A 25,903-nucleotide genomic window follows, 5' to 3' on the forward strand; every position below is an offset into this window, starting at 1 on the left:
TGGGTGGAGTAAAGTGATGCCACTGTTATGAATAAAACTTGTGGTGTAGAGTAAGTCCAGTAACTCTCGCCGTACTTATCTTGTCTGTTTATTGCTCACCATTGGTTGCATTTGTTGTTCCACACTTCATCTTAGTATCCAACATCATTCAGAATAAATCACAACAGCGCAGCGGCTACAAAAGGTTTGCTCCCTCAGACCAAAAACATGTGACCCTAATTAAATGTGCCTACATTAAATACAGCTATTTACATACCTATCGGCACACATAAGGCGATAAACACAAAAATGGCTTCGACAACTTATTTAGACTGATCATCTGTGTAAGCACAGTCATGGTACAGATGCAGGGTGTGTGAACAGGTCTGGAGCCTTAAACCTGTTCAGGCCTCTGGTTTAGTGGGTGGATCACTGCAGATCTATACCTGTGATATCAGCGTTTAAGGCTGCTGTGTCGATTTTGTTTTCTGTATTTCATGCATACTAGGTATTATGGTAAGACAAACTAAGACATGGTTAAAAAAAAAAACAATCATCAAGTGAATAAGATTTCAACATTAACCACCACAAGCAGTCTTAATGACACAATAAATCATGAGATACATAATACAGAAACTGGTGGGAAAAAACTGGAGAGTAAGTAAACTCCTTGTTTCCAAGGACTAGCTTTCATTTTGATCTACAGCATGAACCCTCACAGTCTTACCCAGTCATTATCAAGTTAGCCTGATGTTGGATTTCAAAGTAAAAGCCCTCTGAAATTTTAAATATATATATATAATAATGATATTCACATTCTTTAGTGGTTGTTAGTTGTTTTTTAATAAAGGGTGCTGAGCATATATTTTCTTTTTTTTTTTAATATTTAGTGGTTAACATAAAACTTGTCATGTGCATTTTCCACTCTAGTCATCCTCTTCAGCTTGTTCTTATCAGAGTCGTGACAGCTGTCACAGGGTGAGAGGCGGGTACACCCTGGACAGGTCGTCAGTCTATCACAGGCTAACACAGACAGGAACTCACACTGAAACTCCACAGAGAAAGGCCCGGCTGGTTGGTGGAGTCAAACTCAGATCCTTCTCGCTCTGAGGCAGCAGTGCTAACCTCTGAGCTATGATTACAAGGCTTGATGCAAAATGTTCTTCACATTTTAGTCCTTGACAGGTTAAACCACAATAAATAGCAATAGCATACACGTGGTGTGTGTATGTTTATTTGCCTCTTATAACCCGGTGATTCTCCTGTGGTTTGAAATCCAGGAAATTAAACCGCTCTTGCTAGATAATATCATGTCATCTCAACAAGAATAAATTAAGTCTTTCACCAAAGAAACATTAATTTTTTTTGTTCAAATAACAAGTTAATAAATGGTGAATGTAGGAGGCATTAAGAATCTATTGCAATATACTGTTTTCTCTCTACATTCAGATTTTTATTCTGTGATCATTTGCACCAGATTTAACTTGTGATTTGAAAATGCCGGTGTGTTTATGTTATCAATCAGAAGTGAAATTACTTTGTGAAGACACTAAATTTCCTCACAATTGTTACGACCCGGCTCATAGCCGCAACATAAAAGAAGATGAATACCAGATTGTGGGTGAGAAGAGGCTTTATCTTAAAATGGACAACCAGGTTGGCTAAAAAATGGCTGGTGCCACTAAGGCAAACACAACAAAAGAGATGGACAAAATGGTAAACGGAGAACTAAACTATACTGGGAAAACTAAACTACTGACCCTGAACAGAAACACAAACCTGAACACTAATAACAGCGAGCAGAAAACAGATGACGGTTGGGCAGCAGGGAAACACACGGATGAGACACGGTGGATACACAGACGGACCAGCCAAACTACAAAGACAGAGGACGCGACTTAAATACACACAGGGAAACACAGGGAGATTACACACAGGTGGGGAACACAGCTGGGAATAATCAACAAGACGAGACAGAGGTAAAACTGAACACATTCACATGAGACGCAGACCTTCACAATTAAACAGGAAACGAGAACAAATCCTTAAACATAACATAAAACAAAACACTGACAACATTAAATCATAACATGATTAAATCCATTCTAAATTTGGATTTAAAATCAGATAAGAAAATAAATATTTTATAACTTTGTGGAATTTTATTATTATTTTGAAAAACTAAGCTCTGAAACCATAAAGAAGCTACTTTGGCTACACTGTAACAGATCAATAAAATGAAAGTATCCTCTTGATTATTTCTGATACTCGTTGGTTCATTTGGAGATGTCTTTAGATGTGACGTCGGTGTCAGCGGTTTGTGTGCTGCTTCCTGAAAACCCACAAAAAGCCCTTCGATTCGTCAGTTTTTAAGATTTCTTCATCATTAAAGTAATCCAGTAATGGTCACCAGTATAAGTGCTGACAGTTGATTCAGCAAACGTTCATTTTCCAAACTGTAAACACAGAGTTTGTGTCCCCGATGTTTCCTCCCGCCTCCTCGCTTACAGCGCTGTTACTGCCATCATGTACCCCGGTTTAATGCAGTAACTGGGCCTGTCAATCACAGAGGCTGTGGCGTGGCTGCTTTGAAAGTGACCAATCACATGAGTGCCTTCTTCCTTTGTGTTCCGCCTCCAAACTGTCAGCTTCGGGAGCAGAACTGCTGCAGGGTTTACTAAGCAGAGACCTTCGACTGCGTTCTGGCTTCTTTGTGCACTTAGCTGCTGGTTGTTGTTGCGTTTAGTGGCTGCATGTGACTTTTTTTTTATTGACGTTGTGTAATTCCACACATATGTTCTCGTTTTAACATATGACATAGAAACTGAACAACAGTGTTTCCTGAAAACCCTCTCTTGTCTGATCATTTCATAATAACATTAAATTTACAATAATCAATTACACAGCAGTGGGGAGTAGACTTCATCACAGTAGATGTCTTTCTGAAAGTGCTGTAACTAAGTTTAAGAATTATATTCTTAAGTTTAAGAATATAATTCTCCCACTGTTATCATCTTCAGCTACTCCAACAGAGGTCAATATCTATTTAATAATTTTACCTCCTTACTGTGTATGACTCTGGATACTGTAGCTCCTGTAGAAAAAGAGCCTCAAAACAAAAGTACTTGGCTTTCTGGTATAACTCTCAAATGTGCAGATTAAAGCAGATAACTGTGATAAGATTGCTTTCAGAGCCATTGCGCCAGTAAAGGGGGATGGTGAATCTGACCCCCCGGCTGTAATTGGTCCAGCCCAGAGTCAATCATGACCAATTGGCCAATCCACCACCTTTCGCACTTTATACCGTTCCAAAAAAATAAAATAAAATAAAATGGAATGGCCAGTCCAGCTGTGATTGTAAGATGGAGAGGAAATGGTCTCACTAATTTGGAAAAAGAAAGAAAAAAGATTAATAGTTAACAGACTAAATATATCTATGTATATATAAATGTATATATGTATATAAGTATATGTACACACTAGTGATTAAATGCCACCAGGGGCAAATGGGATATTGCAGAGTGGCAAGAATGAGCAGCAGTATAGACTGAACAGTACAAAGAAATTTTTGCAGTTAGTACAGTATTGCACATTTTTTTTCTGTTAATATAAATACCAATAAAGTGGAGTGACCAGTGCAGATTGCACAGAGTACTTGTGACGCTGCAGGGTAGCTTCTGAGTGCATCCTCCAGAGTGTGTTGTGTGTGTTTAAGTGTCGTGGTTGAGGTGTCGTATGGCTTGAGGGTAGAAACTGTTTTTAAGTCTTGTAGTCTGAGCAGACAGACTCCTGTAACGTCTGCCAGATGGTAACAAGGGGAAGAGCCTAAGCAACTTAATCTTAACAACAGTTACCTCAAGGTGAAGAAGAGATTAAAAAAAAAAGTTCCAAGAGTTCATATGGATGCAGTCAAATTAGCAGAAATCAGTATTCAGAGACTGACTGACTTCTAAAAACATAAATGTAATAAATACAGTAAAGGTGAGTCATTATACTCATTTCTAGCTCCATATTTTATCCTTGGACACTACTGGAACAGTTTAGCATGATTCACAGTTCACTATGATCCTTGTTTATCTCATACTGGGCCTTGGTGGAGCCTCTGAGTTCATCCTCTCTGAAACAAACTTGATAAGATAAGACCTGCATCTGTCTACTTATCAAAGCTCGGAGATGCCCAGGGAGTCTACACTAAACAAAATAAATCTCTGTGAATGCAGCTATAAACACTAAGTAAATAAATATATGTTTACGTCTCCCCATATATCAGACATACAACTGTTTAAAGGATTTTCTGACTGTGTGATTATAAAACATCCACGACCACATTTAGAATCATAATAAGTCTAATACAGCAGGTTGTTTTGCTTCCCTTTTGAGATCCAATTTAGTGACGTGACAGGAGAAAATCTCGGGGGCGAGCCCTGCTTGTGATGATGTCACTGATCTTTACATCATCAAGTGTTAATGTATGAGCTAATGCACTAATAGGTAAATACTGACACAACAACAACAACAACAACCATGAACTTTATCCAAAGATTGTCTTTAAAAACTGTCCATGGTTAAGACAGATGTTAATGACATGTTTGTTTGTATTTGTATATTTAGCTAATGTTATGCTAGATGTCATAGTCAGGGGGGGCTTGTGGTATTTCAGGAAGAGCTAGGACCCCAAATCCAGACTCATTGGCAGGTCTCAAACTTAAAACAAACAAACTACCCACAGCGTGTTTGATGTGAAAAAGGCTGAGGATAGACAGGAGCTATAAACCCACAGCAGGTAATTAGAGACAGCAGACACACCTGGCAACACAACTGAAACTCATTAGGGAAAATAAAACTGAGGAAAGTCAAACTGAACACTAAACACACTGAACAAGGATCACTAAAATAAATCAGGAAATCACTAACATAGAGACAAGAACTCAAACGTATGAAATGTCCACAGAAAGACAAACATGGAAAAAAGAGACAAACACAAACCAAGACTGAGTGCAAAGAAAGGAAATACAAAGAGGAAGTAACAAACCAAAAGTCATCAATAACTAATTAGGATTAAAGGCACAAATAATAAAATCAGAAACCAATACCAGAGGCCAAAATAACTATAAAACACAAAATACTATTTATCAAGTTTATATTAGAAATATAATCAAACTCTTCAGCTTCTTCACCCTCCATTAAACCTGTCATTCAAACTGTGCAGTGGGGCGTGGACCACAGAAAAATGTGAAGAGGAACTAAACTGAAGAGTGAACTCACTGTTTAATTCATGTTTTGTCTTTCAGGGGGACCTGTGAATGCAAAAGAAGGTGATGGTGCCATTTTACCCTGTTCCCTCGGCACCAATGAGAACATTGAGTTTGTGCGGTTTGAGTGGACGAAGGAAGGAACTGAAAAGAAGGTGTTTATCTATGATAATGGGGCGGGTCATAGTTCTGCCCTCCCAGGTCGAGTCTCACATTTTCCTGATCTGAAGCACGGCAGCGCCTCCATAAGAATAAATAAAGTTCAACTGGAGGACGGAGGAATCTACACCTGTTCATTTCCAACCAGTGGAAAAACATTCAGGATTGAGCTTGTTGTTGTTGGTGAGTGCTGTTATAAATCAGCTGATTATTTACAGATGAAACAGTCAGCATGCACATCAGGGTCTCACCCCTACAGCACATCTGTAGTGATATTTGCAATATTTGGTGGACAAAACTGAGACCGTCCCATCTGCATGCTGGTCCTGCTCCTGTCTACTTATCCGAAATCTGACGCGCTCACAGAGTCGTCACTAAACTAAGTAAAATCTCTGTGACGTCTCAACTCTGTGAGGAACTTTACATCACACAGACCTCAGTGGACCTGTGGATGTAGAAGCTATGATCCAGTCTGATGCTCACATGTGTTTCTAGTACAGCAAACTGAGTTAATCAGCTCAGATTTTGTTGAACATGCTTCCTGGAACAGAATCCGTCTAAGCCCCAAACATACACTGTATATAAAAGCTGGACATGACATCACTAACTGGTTAATGACGTCCTGTTATGGTATCCCAAGCTGACTGTTTCACCGTCCCCATTTTGGTGTTTTGAATTGTCTCTTGCTTTATCCTAATTATCCTAAAACTACTGATAACTTATTTAAACAGGTTTTTTCACATTTGTGAAAGTGAAAGATTTCCTAAAACTAAATATAATATAATATTTAATATAAATATAAGTGACTAATTCTGTTTCCTAAATCTGATCAAACTGTAACTGAAAAGTATTGATCAAATAAAACAATACAAAACAACATTGGTTCTCAGCACCTATGTTCAATTTAAACATGTTTCTCAAGTCTTCCTGGAGCTGAGAAATCAGCATCTCAGTTCAGTTCATTTCTGCTGTTAGGGGAAAATCCTCATATTATTGATGAGGAAAAATAAGTGGGGGTCGCCTTCACTCAGCATGACTGAATGAAGAGTTTTAGGACAGAGTTTTGGTACTGCACCATCTGATCTCATAACGTCTCCCCCAAAAAGAAAACACAACAGGCAGAAGACATGATTTTGTGCAATTTGCAAAGTAAATTGTGTGCTGCAGACTTTATAATTCACATTTGTGTGATTTGTTTAAATATTTTCTTCCTAAAAAGTAAAATCTTACAAATACATATGCTGTAAGGCCCCCAAACCACATCTGTTCACAACAATTACAAAACTGACATCGTGCCTCTTCAGTAAATCCAGCAGCTCTTCAACTTCAAAAGAAGATTTTGTGCTGCTGCAGATGTTTGTAAATCTGACCCTAAATGTTCCTTCTTTCAAATTCTAATCCTTGTAATGAAGGGATATTTTTACAGGCTGTTCTTGCTTATATGACCAAACATCAGAGTTAGGACAAATTGTGCTTCATCATTAAGGACAGATTAATGTAAGGTCGTTCCCACTGTCAGCACACGCCTCTTCTCTTTTCCTAACTCCGTGTCAATTCCCCACCTTTCCTTGAAAAACAGGTTAGGAATAGCAGCTATGAGGTGCTTTTGGAACTTAACCTCCTATGTGCATGCTGGTCCTGCATATGTCAATTTATCAAAAATTTGAGGAGTCTTCAAAAAAAGGAAAGAAAATCTCTGCGAATGAAACTATAAACACTGAATAAATATTAATTTCTCCTTATATTTCAGACACACAGCTGTTCAAAGTGTGACTCACTGTGTGATTATCACCCATAAACCAGCCTCCAGTTTAAATGTTTAAGGATTTTAAAAAAAAAATAAATCTGTGACTGTGCCTTCTTTTGGGATTATAAAAAACATGTCTAATATAGCAGGATAACACTTCTGAGTTTATTTTCATCAGTTTTATTTGACTGCTAAATTGATGAGACCACAGTCACCTCTAACATGTGTGTTTCTTTTTCCTTTCAGAGCCCGTATTAAAGGACCGAAACGTCCCAGGTGAGTTCCGTTTGTGGTGAGGCACAGTTAAAGACTGATCCATCAACGACTTTACTGTCTTTTGGTTAGAACCCTGCAAAGCATTTACTGATTATTTTTTATAAACAGTTCAGGGAAGTAAAACTGTTTTAACTGTATTTGTAAGTGTATATGTAAATATTTGGTGTGGGTTTTTGCTACATTATCTAATTCATTATTAGTTCAGTAACCAAAAATCTGTCATTGATCCGGGCCCTGTGTTCGTTAGACGTAGCTGTTCAGTCCAGTAGAAAACTACCTGATGAGATTATGCTCAAACTGCATCGCATCCCTCTCAGTGTAATTAATAATTTAAATTATGTGGATTCAAATGTATTTTTATTTTGGAGAGTTTTTGTTGATGATATTTTTTGTAACCTCCATAGTTATTACATTGTGGAATGCCTGAAACTTTTTTTTAAAATCTTTTATATAACTCTTAGACAAACTTTGGGACGTCCAAACGTTTTCTGTGTAAAAATTTCTTTATGTGAGTCAAAAATATTGTTTAGAGTAAAAACTAAATTTGTCATCAAACATCAGAGCTGTGATGTTAGAAAAGTTAACGCAGTACTCCGCTTTTTCTTCTCAAACACATTATAACCCACATCTGCACTTAGAGTAGCTGAACAGGAAAAAATAACCAATTAGCTGCTGTTGTTCTTACATAGTCTGTCTGTTATGTGTTCACAGGAGCAGCAAAGCCTCATGTCACAAGTCATAGCCAAATAATTGGCGGGGCGCTGCTTCAGTGTGATGTTAAGAATGCTTATCCCGAACCTAAAGTGGAGTGGCAGGACAGTGACAATCAAACCATTCATTCTAAGAAGCAGGTCTCTGAACAAGGAGGTCGCTTCAACATCACCCTCAAAGCTACTGTGACAAAAACTGGTCGCTATCACTGTGTCGCCACACAGGGGGACATCAACCATCAGGCACAAAAGGAAATCCATGTACATTTGAATGGTGAGTGACATTTTAATCATTAAACGATTCTTATTGATTTTGAAAAACGTAAATAATATTCTCAGATTCAATGCAAAGAGTGATGTCTTCAAGGAAAAAAAAAAAGATTAAATATGTGTCACTCCATACTCTCATAAATACAATCAAATATCTGGAAAATGTCAGATTCACTGAAACTGAAGCAAAAAGCAACTTTAGTCTGAATTCAACTCATAAATGATTTTGTTTGTATATAAGATTTCTTGCAGGTGTCATTATGTCCTGTTGTGGTCCCTAAATCCAGAGATGGGAGTAGCCCAACATACGAAGTGCCTAATTGTTGCTGCAACCCACAGAAGACTTAATCATACAAACATAGCAGCAAATTTAAAATAACATATAATAGAGAGAAGTCTGAGCAGTCTTTCTATATTGATGTTAATAAATTAAACAATAAAACCAACAAAGAAACAGGACTCCCAATCATATACTGTGTATTAAAGATGAACAAGTGTTTACTGAGGTCAGAGAGTGAGCTGAAGGACTGTTTCCTGTAGATGTGGTGAGTGAAGGATAATCCGTTAAAACGACTCGACTGAACTGACTTTTTAGTCACAACGTAGGCTCACACTGCTTTATCGTCCTTTTTTATTCTAATAGGACCATAATTTATATAATAAACAACATCTTGTTGTGTCTTGATGCATGCTCAATCATCCAGGTAATTAAATCCCCAAGGCCAGGGGGCCCAGGCCCATCCGCACTGGGCGCGAGAGGGAGAGCGGTACCTATTCTCTGTGTGATGCTGGGATCTTCCAGTTCTTTGAAGCAGCTTTTGATGTTTGCAGTCACAGCAGTAAACTCAAACCTACTCCGGGTCAGGTTCATTCAGTGCAAACATGATAAAATAAGACTTTGACTCTGCCCACCAACCAGGACTGCAGCATTGCTGTTTGAGGAACTGACATTAAACAGTGCATCGATGTTAAGACCATTTCAAGTGAACCAAATATTTTGAGATTTGTTAGTGCAGCTTGACTTATTACTTTTATACAGGTATAACACTTCAGTCAGGAGGGAGTAATTCGCACATGTTAATGATTCCCAAATTGTGGACTTCACCAAAGATAATTCATAATTTGAAAAAATGGAACTCATGGAGGTTAATTTATGCGTAAGTTTGACCAGCTTTTTTCTTTTCTTATGTCTGATCTTTGGTGACACAAAATATTCAAAATCAATTAAAGAATCTGATCAAGGAACTGACCTCCCAGCCCATTGTACTGTTGTATAATGTACTGTTTATAAGATTGGGGAAACCTGCAGTCAGCTGAGACTCAAGAAGTCACTTGGATGAGCGATGAAACGTTTCTCCCGCTGAAAACGCTACGTCCAGATGGACAGAATCAACTTTGGGGGATTTACTGCTTGGATGATTGAGCATGCAACAAGACATTAAAGAATCTGCTTTCAACAAGCATGAAAATGATGGGAGAATCGTACTGCTGTCTAAAGTCTTCTCCATCGGAAAGATTCAGAGTGGGGTTGAAGTCTCGACTCTGTGGAGGCCAATGTGAATATGATCCCTTAAGCTCCCTGAGTCACTCTTTCATAATTTGAGTCCATTGAATCCTAGTAGCGTCACCTTGGAATATGTCTATGCTTTTCCTTTAATATGTATATGTCAGGACATTCAGTATATTTAGGTTGTCAGCTGACTTTGTGTTTTAAGCACAAAACGCTACTGAACCTGGACCTACAATTTAATAGAGGACAATGGCCACTCCTGCTCTGTTAAATCCAGATGGTGACTTGTGTTTTTTTTTCCTGTGGGCCAGGCAGTATGTATATATATTAGTGCTGTCAGCGTTAATCTAATTAAAACAATGTTAATGCCATAACAGCATTAACGCAGCATTAATGTGTTAACAAGCTTACCGCGCTAACGCGTTGACGCTGTGCATCCCTCGCACAGTGCAATCCACGTTAACTCGATAATGGGGATTTGCCGCGTTAATGCAGTTTTGGCATTAACGTCGTATTAACGAGATTAATGCTGACAGCACTAATATATATATAACAGTGTTGGACAGGAATGTGTTATGCATCGACATGCTAATGTCAGTGATCATATTAAAGTTAACAATTCTGTTTTTAATTGTGCCAGATATGTTCTTCTATTACCTGCCTTATGGGCAGATAGGAAAAAAATTAAATACACATTTTCCCTTTGTTGCAATCTACTACGTTGCAATCTACTGACTTCATTGCAGGGAGGAGCAATATTAACTTTTATTGCATTAAGGTGAAGAATGACAGCAACTTGCACAACTCTCTGCAAGCATCTGCAAAGGCAGTATGCTAACATAAAGCTAACAAGAGCTCAGAGTAATGTTACAGCTGAGTGTACATCAACTTGCAGGCTTGTAGGATTGTATCCCCCATTTCCAACTCTACCTGTCTCTCTGTGGCCAAAATATTTTTTGTCTGAAGTCGTCTTTGAGCTAGTTTCCAGATTTGCTGTTGGCTTTGTACTAAAACTTATAAACTAAAAGAAAACTCCTGTGTGTACGAATTAAGAAGAGGTTTGGGTCACTGAGACTGTAGCTTCTGGCTAGTCATTTTGCATAGGAACTAGGGGTGGGCGGTATAAACGGTATACGGTTGAAACTATATGAATTTGGCCAACAATAGAGATTTTAGGGGTGTCCAAACTGCTGTCTCAGTGGAGTTTAATAAACTCGGCCGTCTGCTTCTTTCTATCTAAAATATAACAGGACACTGGCATAAATTCTCGATCATCTCACACTTCTGATTAATCAGTTTTCCGTTTGATGTTTATTCAGCTGTGTGAAAACTATAATCTATAATCTCAGATAAACCAATTTACTCAGGAACAAATAAAACAGAAAAAAGCCAAACAATAACATATTTAAATTATCTAAGATACTTATATATCATATTTAACCTGAGTAGCGAAAGACCGTGGGGGGTTTGAAAATGATGTCAACCTCGAGACCTCAGAATTAGGGAGACATTCAAAGGGGCTGTTTGGGGGGGTGGGCAGGAAGAGTGGTATACATATACATACCTATACAAAAAACTTGAATTTTACAATGTTTATTTATCGGATAAAATAAGTTAAATGTCACAGTTTTTATTGTCCGGCCGTAAATAGGCCGGGGGTGTTCGCAATCTAAGTGGGCCGGGTCCTCAGGTGGACGCATAGACTGGAAAACATGAGAATTTTAAAATGAACTCTAAAAAACACAGGCAGCCAGTGCAGAGGCTAGCACGGGGGTTATATGCTCTCTTTTTCGAGTTCCTGTTAGAATAATAGAACAGAATAATCCTTTAATTGTCCCACAAGGGGAATTTTGGTTGTAACAGCAGCCAAAAAGACACATATAATGTATACTTTATTGATCCCCGTGGGGAAATTACTTGTTTTTCTCTGCATTTAACCCATTCACTCAGTGAAGCAGTGGGCAGCCACTAAGCAACTAAGCAGGCGCCCGGGGAGCAGTGTGTAGGGACGGTACCTTGCTCAGGGGTACCTCAGGCTAGCCGTTCAGTGGATTGGAACCCCCGACCTTCCGATCATGGGGCGACCACTCTACCTACAGAAACATACACAATTTTTCTTACATATTTACATTAAGGACAATGGTTACTATAAACAGAGTACTGTACAGTTATTAAATTAAATATAAATAACTACAGATAAGAGGCAAACCAGGTTGTAGTGCAAATCGGTTGATTAACTTATTGCAGTTACAGTGCAGATGTAAACATCTATGATTGTTGGGAGCAGTTCTGATTGTACAGTCTGACAGCTGCAGGGAGGAAGGACCTGCGGAAACGCTCCTCCATGCATCGAGGATGCAGCAGTCTGTCACTGAAGGAGCTCTGCAGTTCAGCAACATTTCCATGCATGGGGTGGGAGACTCTGTCCATCAGAGATGTTATTTTGGCCAGAGTCCTTCTGTCTCCCACCACCTGCACTGGGTCCAGGTGCATCCCAGAACAGAGCTGGTCTTCCTGATGAGTTTATCCAACCTCTTCCTCTCAGCTGCCGATAAACTGCTGCTCCAACATACCACACTGTAAAAATGACAGATGCCACCACAGAGTCATAGAAGGTCTTTAAAAGCGCTCCCTGTACTCCAAATGACCTCAGCCGCCTCAGCAGGTAGAGTCTGCTCTGATCCTTCCTGTAAAGAGCATCAGTGTTGTGGCTCCAGTCCAGTTTATTATTCAGGTGAACACCCAGGTACTTATACTGAGTCCACTATCTCAATGTCCACTCCCTGGATGTTCACCGGTGTCAGTGTGGGGGTCTGCGTCTCCGAAGTCCACCACCAACTCCTTGGTTTTCCCGGCGTTGATCAGCAGGTGGTTCTGCTGACACCAGTCAACAAAGTCCAGAGTCCACTGTCTGTACTCTGAGTCATCCTTACCTGTGATGAGGCCGACTATGGCAGAGTCGTCAGAGAACTTCTGTAGGTGGCAGCGTGGGGAGTTGATGGAGAAGTCTTGAGTGTAGAGGGTGAAGAGGAACGGTGCCAGCACAGTTCCCTGTGGGGTCCCCGTACTGCAGACAAGCGTGTCAGAGACACAGCCCTGTCACCTCACATACTGTGGACGTTCTGTGAGGTAGTCCAGTATCCACTGGGACATGTGGTGGTCCACTCCCGATAGCTCCAGCTTGTCTCTCAGAAGTCGTGGCTGGATGGTGTTGAAAGCACTGGAGAAATCAAAGAACATGATCCTCACAGTGCTTCCAGGCTTCTCCAGGTGAGTCAGAGCTCGGTGCAGGAGGTAGATGATGGCGTCCTCCACCCCAACGCCAGGCTGGTAAGCAAACTGCAGCGGATCCAATGAAGACCTCACCAGGGGGTGCAGATGGTTTAGAACCAACCTCTCGAGGGTCTTCATCAGATGCGATGTCAGGGCTATGGGCCTGTAGCTGCTGAGGTCCTTGGGGTGGGAGGTCTTTGGTACCGGTACCACACAGGAGGTCTTCCACAGCTGTGGTACTTTCCCCAGTGACAGGCTCAGGTTGAACAGATAACCTAGGATGCCACACAGTTCATCTGCGCAGCATCTCAGGAGCCTGGAGCTGACGCCATCTGGACCTGCAGCCTTCCGCACCTTGATCTTGCGAAGCTCATTCCTCACTTGAAGTGCTAGGAGGTATTAGGAGTCGTGCAGTCGCATTTTCAACCAACTGCAGACGTGAGAGCAATGACTGACTGACCCCCACATAAAGTGAGTTACAGTAGTCCAGGCGGGAAGAAATAAAAGCATGGATCACTGTTTCAAGGTGCTGCCTCGAAAGAAAAGATTTTACTCTTGCCAGTCGCCTTAAATGATAAAAACTGGACTTCACCACTGCTCTGATTTGGTTGTCCAATTTAAAATCACTGTCCAACTTAAAACCAAGGTCAGTAACAACAGGTTTAAAATAGACTTCCAGGGATCCTAAATCAACAGAGGAGGACTCACAGGGACACCAACACTTCTGTTTTTTTTTTTGTTAAAATTTAAAAAGTTTAGAGCCAACCAAGCTTTAATGTCATCTAGACATGTCAAGAGAGGTTTTATGGAGATGCCATCCTTGTGCTTTAGTGGTAAATAAATTTGGCAGTCATTGGCATAACAATGAAATGAGATCCCATGCCTTCTAAGGATGGAACCCAACAACAACAAACTTTATTTATATAGCACATTTAAAAACCAGTGCTGTACCAAAGTGCATAACATGCAAGACAGTAGGATGAAGTAACAGGGGAAGGATTAGGGCTATGGCAAGGTACCAAAACATGCTAGCAGGTTGAATGGCATTAAAACACAAAGCAAAAGAATTGCATATAAAAGCATAAAAGAAAACGAAGTGTAAAGGATAAAACAGTCAAAAAATTAAAAATGTTTAAAAGTAATTAAGAATAAGCCGAAGATAAGAATAAGCATTAAGCTGACTAACAAGCAAGCGTTAACTGGAAGAAAAGGCGAGGCTAAATAAGTGGGTATTTAACCGCGATTTGAAGGAATGGATGGAATCAGACTCGCGTATAGCGATGGGGAGGTTATTCCATAAATCGGGTGCAGCCAAGGCAAACGCGCGGTCACCTCTAGTCTTCAGCCGGGATCTCGGCAGTACCAAGATTGACTGGGAAGATGATCTTAGTGCTCTAGTAGAGGTGTATAATCTAAGTAGCTCGATGAGGTAGCTTGGCGCTATATTGTTCATAATTCGGAAGGTAAGCAGCAGGATTTTGAATTGAATACGATACTTGATGGGAAGCCAATGCAGATCACCAAGGACAGGGGTAATAGAGACACGCCGCCCACTACCAGTAAGGGGACGCATTCTGAACATTTTGCATTCTATGGAGAAGAGTAGAGTTAAGACCAAAGTAAAGTGAGTTGCAATAATCCAACCTAGATGTCACAAAGGCGTGGATAAGCTTTCCAAAGTCCCTATGCGGAACATAATGTCTGGCCTTGCTAATAAGACGCAGTTGATGGAAGCAAGATTTAACAACAGAAGACACTTGTTTGTCGAACTTCAAAGAGCTATCCAAAAATACACCCAGGTCACTAACAGTGTCAGTGAGGAAACTGTTAAAGGAACCGAGGGCGTCACGGAGTTGGCCACGGGGGACTCTACTGTCAAACACGATAATTTCAGTTTTCCTGTTGTTTAGAATAAAAGATTTACCTGCGAGCCAATTTTTGACCTCACGCATGCACTCGCGAAAGCCGTACAAAGACATAGCGGGATCATCGGTTAGTTCGAAATACATCTGTATGTTGTCAGCATAACAATGATGTGCAATGTTATACTTCTCAAAGATTGCGCCTAAGGGGAGCATATACAGTGAAAAGAGCAGGGGGCCAAGGACAGATCCTTGAGGCACGCCGCAGGAGACAGGTGCAGCAGAGGAGAAATAATACTGTATCTATTGCCCAGAGGCTATGGACAAGAATGGCAGTGGCATGTGGGGTGAGAAAAGGACGGAGACGATTAATGTTGCGCAATTGAAAATATGCAGACCGAGTGACATTATTAATGTGTGAATTGAAAGATAGAGTACTGTCGAGGATGACACCCAAACTTTTCACAGAGGAAGAAACGAAGACCGGCAAGTTATTGATAGTAATAGAGAAACTGTTGGTTCTGGATAATGTTGATTTAGTGCCTACCAAGAGGAGCTCGGATTTATTACTATTGAGTTTGAGAAAATTAGAAGAGAACCATGAATTTAGTTCAGCTAAGCAGAGGGTGAGGGAGGATGGGGGAAGAGCAGAATCAGGTTTAGTGGACAGATAAAGCTGGGTGTCATCGGCATAACGATTTATTTGAACTGACAGTTCCAAATAAACTGTCAGTTCGGAACTGACAGAATAATTTAGTTTTCCAGTTTGTTTATGTTCTTCTGTGAGACTGGAAGCTTTTGCCAAGTCAGAATTAAGATTTTATTTTATTATATATATCTGTTATTTATGTAAAAAACACTTGTAAAGTGTTGCAGAAGATTTATCATGTTCAGCTCCTGAAGAAAACAAACAATACGTAAACCTAAGTTAACCTTATATTTTCAGATCTCAGGAGTAAAATGGAACTTTAAAGTTTGTCAAGGTTTATTCTAAGAGTGTTTATTTTGAAGGAGAGAGGGAGATTTTATAAGAATGAGTGTGTAATCGGCTCAGTGCGGTTAGAGCAGTGTTGAAACTTTGCTTCAGTCAGACTGGACCTTTCATGAAACTGAGCAGAGGAGAACTGATTTATCTTTTTCTCAGCAGGATGCACACAGTGAACTTCTTTCTGTTGACTCTGTAACAAACCAAAATTTAAATATCTGTCAAATTCAGCTGTTAATAGGACTGAATGTGTGGAGAGACTGAGGATTTTAAGCATTAAAAACAAGTTTCAGAGTTCTTGTCAAAGTAGTTTTTAGGTGGTCGGCCCCCACACCACATCATCCTTTTTTGTTTTTGTTGTGACAGTAGTTTGACACAGTACAGAGCGAAAAAGCTCATTGACTCTCACCTGATGTGGCGCTAAGGCGATATTGAGTTTTGCCAGTAGGTGGCAGTGTTGGCTTAGACAAATGAGTGCCTCCAAAGTAATCTCATACAAAAGTAACACAGGCCAGTCATGGTAATGGAAGCCGACTGTAACACAGAACTGCTGTTTCTGTATTCTCTATTTACTGGAGCAATCACACATTTACCGATGTGACACAGTAACTAAGTTGTGTTTGGTGTTCATCCACACATCATACAGGTCAGGTGTGCATATTTCAGGTGGAATATTTTGTAATATTGCAGCTCTTCACTGGATAAATCCTGAGTTCTGCTGCTCATGACAGAATGACGGTTATTACTGAAGTAAACTGATTGGAATGGCGCGGCCACGTCTGCAGCCTGTTTGCAGTTCGGACACAAGCGTGTCGCTGCATGTTGTACTGTGTATGACAAATAAAATTTGACTCATTTATATATGAGTAACACATTGAGTAGCACACTGTTAGAAGCTCATTCTGCAGTTGCATCATCACAATTATTTGTCTAGTTGAGTAAATCTGTCCCAAAGCCTTTGATTTACTCATATTTTCCTGCTGTGATTTAGTGCATTCAGATTTTATTGTGTTGTTAGTAACCTTTACAGCACAGTGTAACTGGGGGTCATTTATATTATTAATAATTCAGTTTGTTCCAAATTCCATCATTCATCCAGTGAAAAAATAACTGTTGAGCCAAATGTACCAAAATCTCACTGAAGGTTTTAGCTGTAAAACAGCTGATCAGACAAAAGAAACACTTTTTAGTCTCAGGGGATAAGAGCAGTTACACACTCTAATATGAGGGAGATACAACTTTGTTTTCAGAATCAGAACACTTTAATAATCTCCAAGGAAATTATGTTATGTTATTTCATGATCGCTTATTACCTAAAAGGTCAGAAGTTGTCCTAGTGCTTAATAATTTATTATCTTTAACACACTCTGAAGATTTTTGACTGCAGGATAATATAAAACTGTAATAAACCTGTAATTATTTCCTCTGTGGCTTTCAGTGAGGTCACAAATATGTTTGTGCAGATGAAGCTTAAACACAAACAGAACCAAGATAAAGTCAGAGGTTTAAGGTTTTAAAGAGAAAATGGAAACGAAAGCAGCAAATAAACTGTCCAAGTTCAGGTTTCTAATTTAGGAAATAAATCATCTTCATCTGAAACCAGAACACAGAAAACTCCTTAAATTATCCTTTAGTTTTGTTATCCTGCTGATGAAGATGATCACAGCTGTGTCTTTGTTGAAGAATAACTCTCAGCTTTTGGTAAATATGTCAAACATCTTTTCAGGAAGGGTCGCTTCACTGCACTCTCAAATAGTTTAGTTTGAGAGTTAGTGCTCAGTGCCAGCGTGTTCATCAGAAGAACCAACAGTTTTTCAAAATAAAGCTGATTGCAAAAGAATTCAGATTTGTGTGAAGTGTTAGTGTCTGAAAACAGGTTTAATCCTAACAGCTTAAACTAAATGTTTAATTTGGTGTTTCATTTTACACACAGCCTTTATTTATTCTGGATTTTTCTACAGGATGATAAAAAGAGATCATATTGAAGCACGTCTATAAAAATGTGTTTTTAGAAGTAATGTTAAGGAAAGGAGGCTCAGCAGGAGGAAAGCGGGAGTCTGTGAGCAGCAGCCCAGAGATTCAAACATCCTTCATAGAGGAGGAAGCTCCAACATCATCATCGTCACAGCTCAGAGCAGAATCAGAACCAACCTGTTAGCTGTGGAGACGAGCAGCAGGAAACAGGAAGTTAGATCAATGCTGACGTCACTGAGCTCGCTGTTTAAACCTGCTGTTTGTTCCTGACATGCAGTCACAGTCTGAGTTACACCAATGTTTTCTCTTCTGTTTCAGTGCTCCCCGAATGGGCTGCCATACTCATCGGTGTTTTTGTTGTTGGTGTTGTGATTATCCTTGCAGTATGCTACTGTAAGAAACGTGAGTTTTACTGATGTACTATATCAACATTCATCATTTGTTGGCAGGAACATCACACATTCTTTATAACTCCCTCATGTTAGATCTTAACCTTTGATTTATGTCAAAGAAGATAAACACTTTGTTTGTATTCACTCAGTGTGTGACCAGTGTAGTTGTGTGTTTCAGAATATTTTCATTTTGTTCCTGCAGGTTAACAAAGAAGAGAAAATGGCTGCTCCACAGAGATGCAGATAAATTTCACCTCTGAACAACCTTAAAAAGTGTGAATTGGTCATATTTCAAACCTGTTTTTGCTTTTTTGTCTTTGATTCAGCTCAGAGTTTAATCAGAGTTTGGCTCTTTTTTTGTTGTGCGACTTTTCTCTGGTTTCTAATGAAAAAACATTTTGAGTTAACTCTGTTCATCTTGGCTCAGGACGCTCCCTCAGAGAGACGACGTGTCAAGAGTTTTGAATCAAAGGTTAAAAAATTCGATTTTTCTCTCCAACATCACAGAGTATTTCAGAGTCAAACCTGAAGATCACCCAAACTGTCACAGTCCAACCTTCACTCTCCGTCATGTTCATGGTTTAAAATTACACGACTGTTTCTTCTACCTGCATCTTTCACATCCTCACCAAGTTTTACCTTCACACTGTTCTGTGTTTATATTTCATTATCATTATTCATCATTTAGAGATGCTGGAGTTTTGTTGTCCTCATATAAGAAATTAGGATCTGTAATTAATCACTTTTAATGTTTTTTTTCCTCCAAAGTTAAAAAGTTTCTGTGTTGTTGAAAATAAAATAGAAAAATTACCATTTTAAAATCACTGTGTAATGATGAGGATACTGTAACTGTCCCCATGTTAATAATACAGTGCATAGTCACATTTCCATCATTTAAACCTTAATTTGATCATTTACTGATCATCTCAGTGTTTCCTCTCCTGCTGCAGTTTAATGGCTCCTCCCGACTCCTTTCCCATTTTCAGTGTGCAGCTTTATCAAGAATTCACTAAACAAAGTTTCTCTGAGGTTCTAGGGGCAAAGGGGAAAAGTGGAATTGTAAAGCGCTTTGGGTGCCTGGAAATGCGCTATATAAATGCAATTCATTATTATTATTATTATTCATGGCTTGTTTTTATCATAACAGATTAAAATAATTGTAACTCCAACAAACTGTCCCCTCTGAAGACGTTACAGTTTGTTATCTGGATCAGTAAAAAGAAAAATGTGATGAATAATGAGACAAGCAAATTTAAAAACCTTAACTCTAAATTCAGGACTTGTTAAAGTATCACGTTTCTATTATGTTTCATATTCAGTTAAAAGCTGTCATGCAAATGATGAAGAAATGTTTCAGCTCATATTTAGCTCAGCCTAGTTAAACATGTGCACTCATGTTTTACTGTAAATTAATGTTTAGCAGATAGAAAAATTATGATTTCCATTCTTAGAAGATTTTCACTTCTTTGCCAAGTAGGTGTGTTGTGTACGCTTACACTCTAATATAGTATGTTGTTGTTACCTCAGTTGATTTTTTTTTTCAAATTATATTTTTGCTGTTAACTGTTGCTGCACGTTTTTTTTGTTCATGTCATTTGACAGAAAGCTTAAGAGTGCACAAACCTGAATAAAAAACTTTTGGGACTGTGTGTGTGTGTGTGCTTCTCTAAATGTTAATAAAGTGAGAAGATGTTTTACTGTTCTAGTCAAATTCCAGAATGATTCTTATTTTGCAGCAGCCGTGCTTTGATACAAGACATTTAGCTACAGATTCAGTTCAAAAAACTAAAGTGTTGCTCAGTATTAGCAGGAAGCTGTTGCACTTCAGTGTTTTTATCCTGAACTGGCCGAGGAAATCGATGGGTGTTGGTCTCTAATGTGTCAAATTAATATCAAACATGAGATTGAATGAAAATTTCAAACAGGACTTTTTGTTCAATCTCAGCCACTTTTGTAATTTTTTTAATATTTTGGCTGTAACTAGTTTAACATCAGTATAAATGTGAGGTAGAAGGAGCCGTCAGTCAGAAAACAACACTGTGCTGAAGAAACATGCATGAAACTTTTTTTCCACATAATTTTTTCACTCTGTGCATTTGCATGTTCATAAATAAAGGACAACAAACAGCTGATCATCACTGAGGGAGGATGAGTATCTGGATTTGTTAAATGTCGTCAGTGAGAATGTTTGTTCACACATGACGACAGATCCAAAGAGAGGAAACATCTTTCTGAACTTGTCTCCACATGTGGGGAAACTTCTCCTCTTTGAGAGAATAAAAATCCAGCATGAATCAAAAGTGCAAACAGCTGTTTCTCCCCTTGATGAACTTAAATATTTTATTCACAGCATCAACATCATGGCTCATGTTAGCACTGACTTATACCTCCTGGTAGTGAAGGCCAGATGAAACTGTCTGAAGCACTGAGGCTTGTAAAAAGGGTTCATTACTCGTTGGTGATATCTGGTGGACAAAAATATGAAGAGCAGCTTGAATCTACAAGTAAAAATGAAGCACTTTGTTATGATGGCCACTCTATGAGACGAGTCTGTGTGATATCAGGCTTCCGCTGTGATGCTTTGAACATGTAAAAAAAAAAGTTTATTTGATTAATAAATAAATTTGATGAATAAACCTTCCTTTATTTAAACATGTGCCATGCTGTGGCCTCCTTTTGTTTGTGACTTCTTGATGTTTGTAAACATAATAGATAAAAGATATATTATGTATAATAATGTACAACACAAAAAAGATAAGGACTGGATGTCTGCAATGACCTCGATGACATTTTCATAGAGGTCAAGAAAAAGTGGGTAGGAGAGTAGATAAGGACACAGGAAACAGAAGAGCTGTATGCTGAGAACTGGAACAACCTTACGCTCGTCTCTCTTAAATATGATGATGGATGTCTGCAGTCTTGAAACTACAATATGCAGAAAATGGACTACAAAATGTGCATCTTACACTGCTACTGCATGTTCTTCTTTATGGAGGTCAAATAAACAAGGACAGCCTGTAAAATCTTTTATAAAATGAACATTTAGGGCCAGATTAACGTCTCCAGCAGCAGAAATTCTTCGTTCAATTGTTAAAAATCTGCTGGATTTACTGATGGCTCAGTGTTTTGTGACTGACAGTCTGGCCTTATGCATTATGTATTTGTAAGGACCTACAGAAAAACTGTTAGAGCATTCAGGAGCAGTAATCTGACACCAGGCAGCACAAAGCAGCAACAGTCACTCGAGGACACCAAAGGAACATCACCAACTTTAAAGCTGATATATATATAATCGGCACAATGACACTTTTAATATCCATAATTTGTACACAACTAATAAACACACTTACTGGTTTGAATTTACAGACATTCAGCACAAAGATCAGCAACCACTAAAGCTGAACAACAGAACCTGATCAGGAGAGGACTGGCCAATCAGGCCTGAGGATCGTTTTGGGAAAGCAAGTCGATCAACAAAGACTTCACAGACCACACTGACTGTACACTTTGGCATTCTCTCTCTCTTTTGGTGAGAGAGACAGGATGAACCAGGTTGAGCTCATAAAAACAAAGATGGGGGAGTTAGAGATTGAAAAGAGATAAGTGAAAGTTAGAGATGAGGTCAGTCAAGAGCTGAAACAGGACCAGCTTATTTTACATTGTTGGAGTTCAGGATCAGTGTCAGTGTGAAGTTTGTGTCAAGTTTTTAAATACTGTTGCCTGATGCTTGAGGTTCTATGTAACGCAAACTATTACTGGAAGACGGGGATCCAAGCGCCATCCAATCCACAAGGCACCAAACTCCCAAGGCCCCTCCTGAGGAAGATGGACCCATGTAACGTCAGGCTGAGCCCAGCTGGGCCACTGGATAAGGCCGACTCATCCTCCAGCCTTTATACAAAGCCTGAACCTTTGATTATTTAGGGTTGACATAGGGCTTGTCTGAGCCACTCTTTGTCTGGCCCCTTACCCAAGACAAATTTGCCTTGGCACACCCCACCAGGGACAAACTGCCCCCGACAACAGTGCTCCTAGGATCACTGGAAAGGACAAACAGCTCCACCACGATTAGGTGGTGATTCACAGATTCACAGCTGTAGTCAGCTCAGAAACCAGTCTTACTTGTTATCATCTATCGTCCACCTGGGCCTTACACAGAGTTTCTCTCTGATTTCTCAGACTTTTTATCTGATTTAGTGCTCAGCTCAGATAAAATAATTATTGTGGGTGATTTTAACATCCATGTAGATGCTAAAAATGACAGCCTCAACATGGCATTTAATCTGTTATTAGACTCAATTGGCTTCTCTCAAAATGTAAAAGAACCCACCCACCACTTTAATCACACTCTAGATCTTGTTTTAACATATCCTGAAAACCCTCTCCTGTCTGATCGCCCCAAATGTTATCAGGAAATGTCCTGATAACATTTGGGGCGATCGTGGTTCAGGGGGTTGGGAACCTCATCTTGTAACCGGAAGGTTGCCGGTTCATTCTCCAGCTCTGTCTGTCTTGGTCGTTGTGTCCTTGGGCAAGACACTTCACCCTACCGCCTACTGGTGTTGGCCAGAGGGGCCGATGCCACGATATGGCAGCCTCGCTTCTGTCAGTCTGCCCCAGGGCAGCTGTGGCTACAACTGTAGCTGCCTCCACCAGTGTGTGAATGTGAGAGTGAATGAATAGTGGAATTGTAAAGCGCTTTGAGCATATTGACATTAACGATAATTGATTACACAGCAGTGGAGAGTATACTTTATCACAGTAGATGTCTTTCTGAAAGCGCTGTAACTAAGTTTAAGAATATAATCCACCCACTGTTATCATCTTCAATGCCCTGTACCAACATAGAGCAGAGCAGCTATCTGAACGCTACTCCAACAGAGGTCGATTATCTTGTTAATAATTTTACCTCCTCACTACGTACGACTCTGGATACTGTAGCTCCTGTGAAAACTAAGGTCTCAAATCAGAAGTACCTGACTCCGTGGTATAATTCTCAAACATGTAGCCTAAAGCAGATAACTCGTAAGCTGGAGAGTGTGGAATAAGGAATATTTTACTGTAACTGACATATCATAATGTTTGTAAACGCATGAAGGGGTGTTAACCAACCCTGATGTTATAAAAGCAATCTGAAGTGTATTTTTGGGCGGAGTCCTACAACTGATGTTTGGCAGTTCGTACCTCCCCGCATGTGTATTCAATAAACTCTTCCGTTTGATTGCATCCTTCTGGGCCTTTGGTATTTTGTTTTGGATCTCAGTATTTCGAATCGGGACAGTTTTGGTGCCGTGACCCGGATATCTGAGTCCATTGACCTGGTTCTGAGGTTCTGGTGGAGAAAAACAGAGGCCAGAGGTGGTCAAGCAGGCAGACGGGACCCAGTGGTTCGGCTGAGTGTTCAGGGCCCTGACAAAAAAGGTAGGCACAGCCTGTTAAATCAAAATGTGCTGATTGAAATATTATATTCTAAATTTACTCAGCTAAATTACTGATGGATGTCTGTTTGAGTAATTGTTGAGAAATTGAAGCTTCATAAGATGTTGAAAAGGTCAAGCTTGATGTTTGTTGATAAAAGTGAGAAAGACAATAAGGTGTCTTTAGAATATTGAAGGTGAAATAACTTTAAAGTTCAGGGGTGGAGACCCCCCCTCTATCGGAGACGTCCTTTAGAGCCCGCTAAGGTTGCGGTCACTCCAGATTGACCATCTGCCGACGACTTGGGACCGCGGTATTAAAATTGGTTATGATCAGAGGATCATGTTGGTATAAAGTTATTGTTTCATAGAGAAAGTAATCTTGGACATAGAGGTCCGACAAACAAACCTTGGGTTGTGCAAGGTTTTCTCATGTGAGGCAGAATTTCAGGAAGCCAAGTGTTTGATAGGTTTTCTGAGAAAGTAATGTTGAGAAGAATAAATGTTGACATTACTGAGTTAATGTTGATAAATGTCAGTGGATCTGCTGTGGTCCTGTAAAGAAACATTGCTGGTTGTGAGAAGTATTGAGTGAATATTTCTGAGTCTACTCTGAGTCAGTGCAGGCGTCAAGGTTGAGTGATTTGACACTGAATGTTGCGTGTATCACTGCCTGGCAGATACCCAGGTTTTGAAATAGTGCCGGATCCCATGATTTCCAGGTGATGAATTGCCTGACAATAGGAGTCAGAAAAGGACTTTTTGATGCTATATTTTGTGTGATTTGAGAAAGATTGTGTTCGATCTGTGTTCGAATAGACACACACACACACACACATTCATTGCAGCTGTTGGGTGTGAACAACTTCCTCTTTTAAATTTAAACTGCGACACATGTGTTCATTGAACTAGAACTTCAGCAGTGAATGAGACAGGATTTAGAATTTCAGAAAATAGAGTCAGAAACGGTTTTGTGGTTCTTGGTAAACTGATTTTGAAGGAAAAATCAGTGTTTATTGTGCTGGAGTAACAGATCGGCGTGGTCTGAAGTTTGGTGGATCCGCTGAGGTCCAGAAGAATAGTCAGTGCGGACTGCGTTGGTTTGAAATGTTGATAAATGATCCAGGAGAATTGCCCTGGGTCTCTGTGTGTGTGAGCTGTTGAGTAACAGCCTACGCAGTTAGAATTGGGTGCTGGTTACTTCCTCTTTTCAGTTTCGAAAAAAAAGAGTTTTGGTTTCACTTTAAAGTTTGATTACGTATTACTGGGTGAAACACGGTTTCACTTGTGATTAAGGAAATAATATGCTTGCGTTTGGGTCTATGAAAATTGAATTACAGTGGGTGATCTCTGTGACAACATACAGTGTTGAGATACTGGATGTTGAATTGAAGATAGTGGATCTTGACGTTTTGTTTTTATTGATTTTAAAACCAGCAGAGAGTTTATATTTGCTCAGTCTTTTGACTGCCTGAGCTGACTTCCTCTTTCTCAGTGAACAGCTGTGTGCAGCTGAATTAAAGGACTGAGAGAACAGAGGGGTGATTTTCAAGCTTTGTGCGTGTTTACACCAAAAGTGGTTGGTTTGGTGCATTCATGAGGTGAATGCAAGATTAACATTGTTGAGCTGATAATTGTGGTGGGCTTGGTGCATACTCCAGGTGAATCCAGTATTGACATTGCTGGGTTGACTATTGTGTTTCACCCCTAGAGTGAAAACAGAAACTGAAGCAGCTGAATGAAGACACACTGGGCCAGTAAGTGAACAGGAAGACCAGTGCAGAGATGAAAACATTGAAAGAGAACCACAGTGAGTGTTGCAAATGGTTGATCATGTGCCAAGGAATATCCGGTTGGATGAAAGAGGATGTAAAGAGCATCCTAAAGTCTTTGCAAGATTTGCAACAGGAAAATAAGAAACTAGAGGGACAGATACAGACTCTGTCCATAAACAAAGAGGAACTGGAGCTCCTGAATGATGTACCATATGACACAGTGGAGAATCAACTAGCCGATGCAGTCAGGAGAACCACATGACTGCACCAAGAAAGCTGAAGCTGAAGAAAAGTCGGAGAGACCTGGAGACTTGAAGGGGCA

The 25,903-nt window shown here is 39.7% G+C and overlaps 1 protein-coding gene across 1 annotated transcript in view; it reads left to right on the forward strand.

Moving 5' to 3' along the window:
* The window catches only part of LOC120440297 (selection and upkeep of intraepithelial T-cells protein 3-like), a 40,900-nt gene extending 20,810 nt beyond the window's left edge, over nucleotides 1-20,090 (forward strand). The window contains exons 2-6 of the mRNA XM_039612620.1: nucleotides 5,271-5,573; nucleotides 7,384-7,413; nucleotides 8,125-8,397; nucleotides 18,316-18,399; nucleotides 18,592-20,090. Of these exons, the coding sequence (XP_039468554.1) occupies nucleotides 5,271-5,573; nucleotides 7,384-7,413; nucleotides 8,125-8,397; nucleotides 18,316-18,399; nucleotides 18,592-18,596 (695 nt within the window). The 3' untranslated portion in view covers nucleotides 18,597-20,090. The remainder of the gene's footprint in view (nucleotides 1-5,270; nucleotides 5,574-7,383; nucleotides 7,414-8,124; nucleotides 8,398-18,315; nucleotides 18,400-18,591) is intronic.
* Nucleotides 20,091-25,903: the final 5,813 nt, after the last annotated feature.

The sequence above is a fragment of the Oreochromis aureus genome, linkage group 5, assembly GCF_013358895.1.
Source record: "Oreochromis aureus strain Israel breed Guangdong linkage group 5, ZZ_aureus, whole genome shotgun sequence".
Lineage (NCBI taxonomy): Eukaryota > Metazoa > Chordata > Actinopteri > Cichliformes > Cichlidae > Oreochromis > Oreochromis aureus.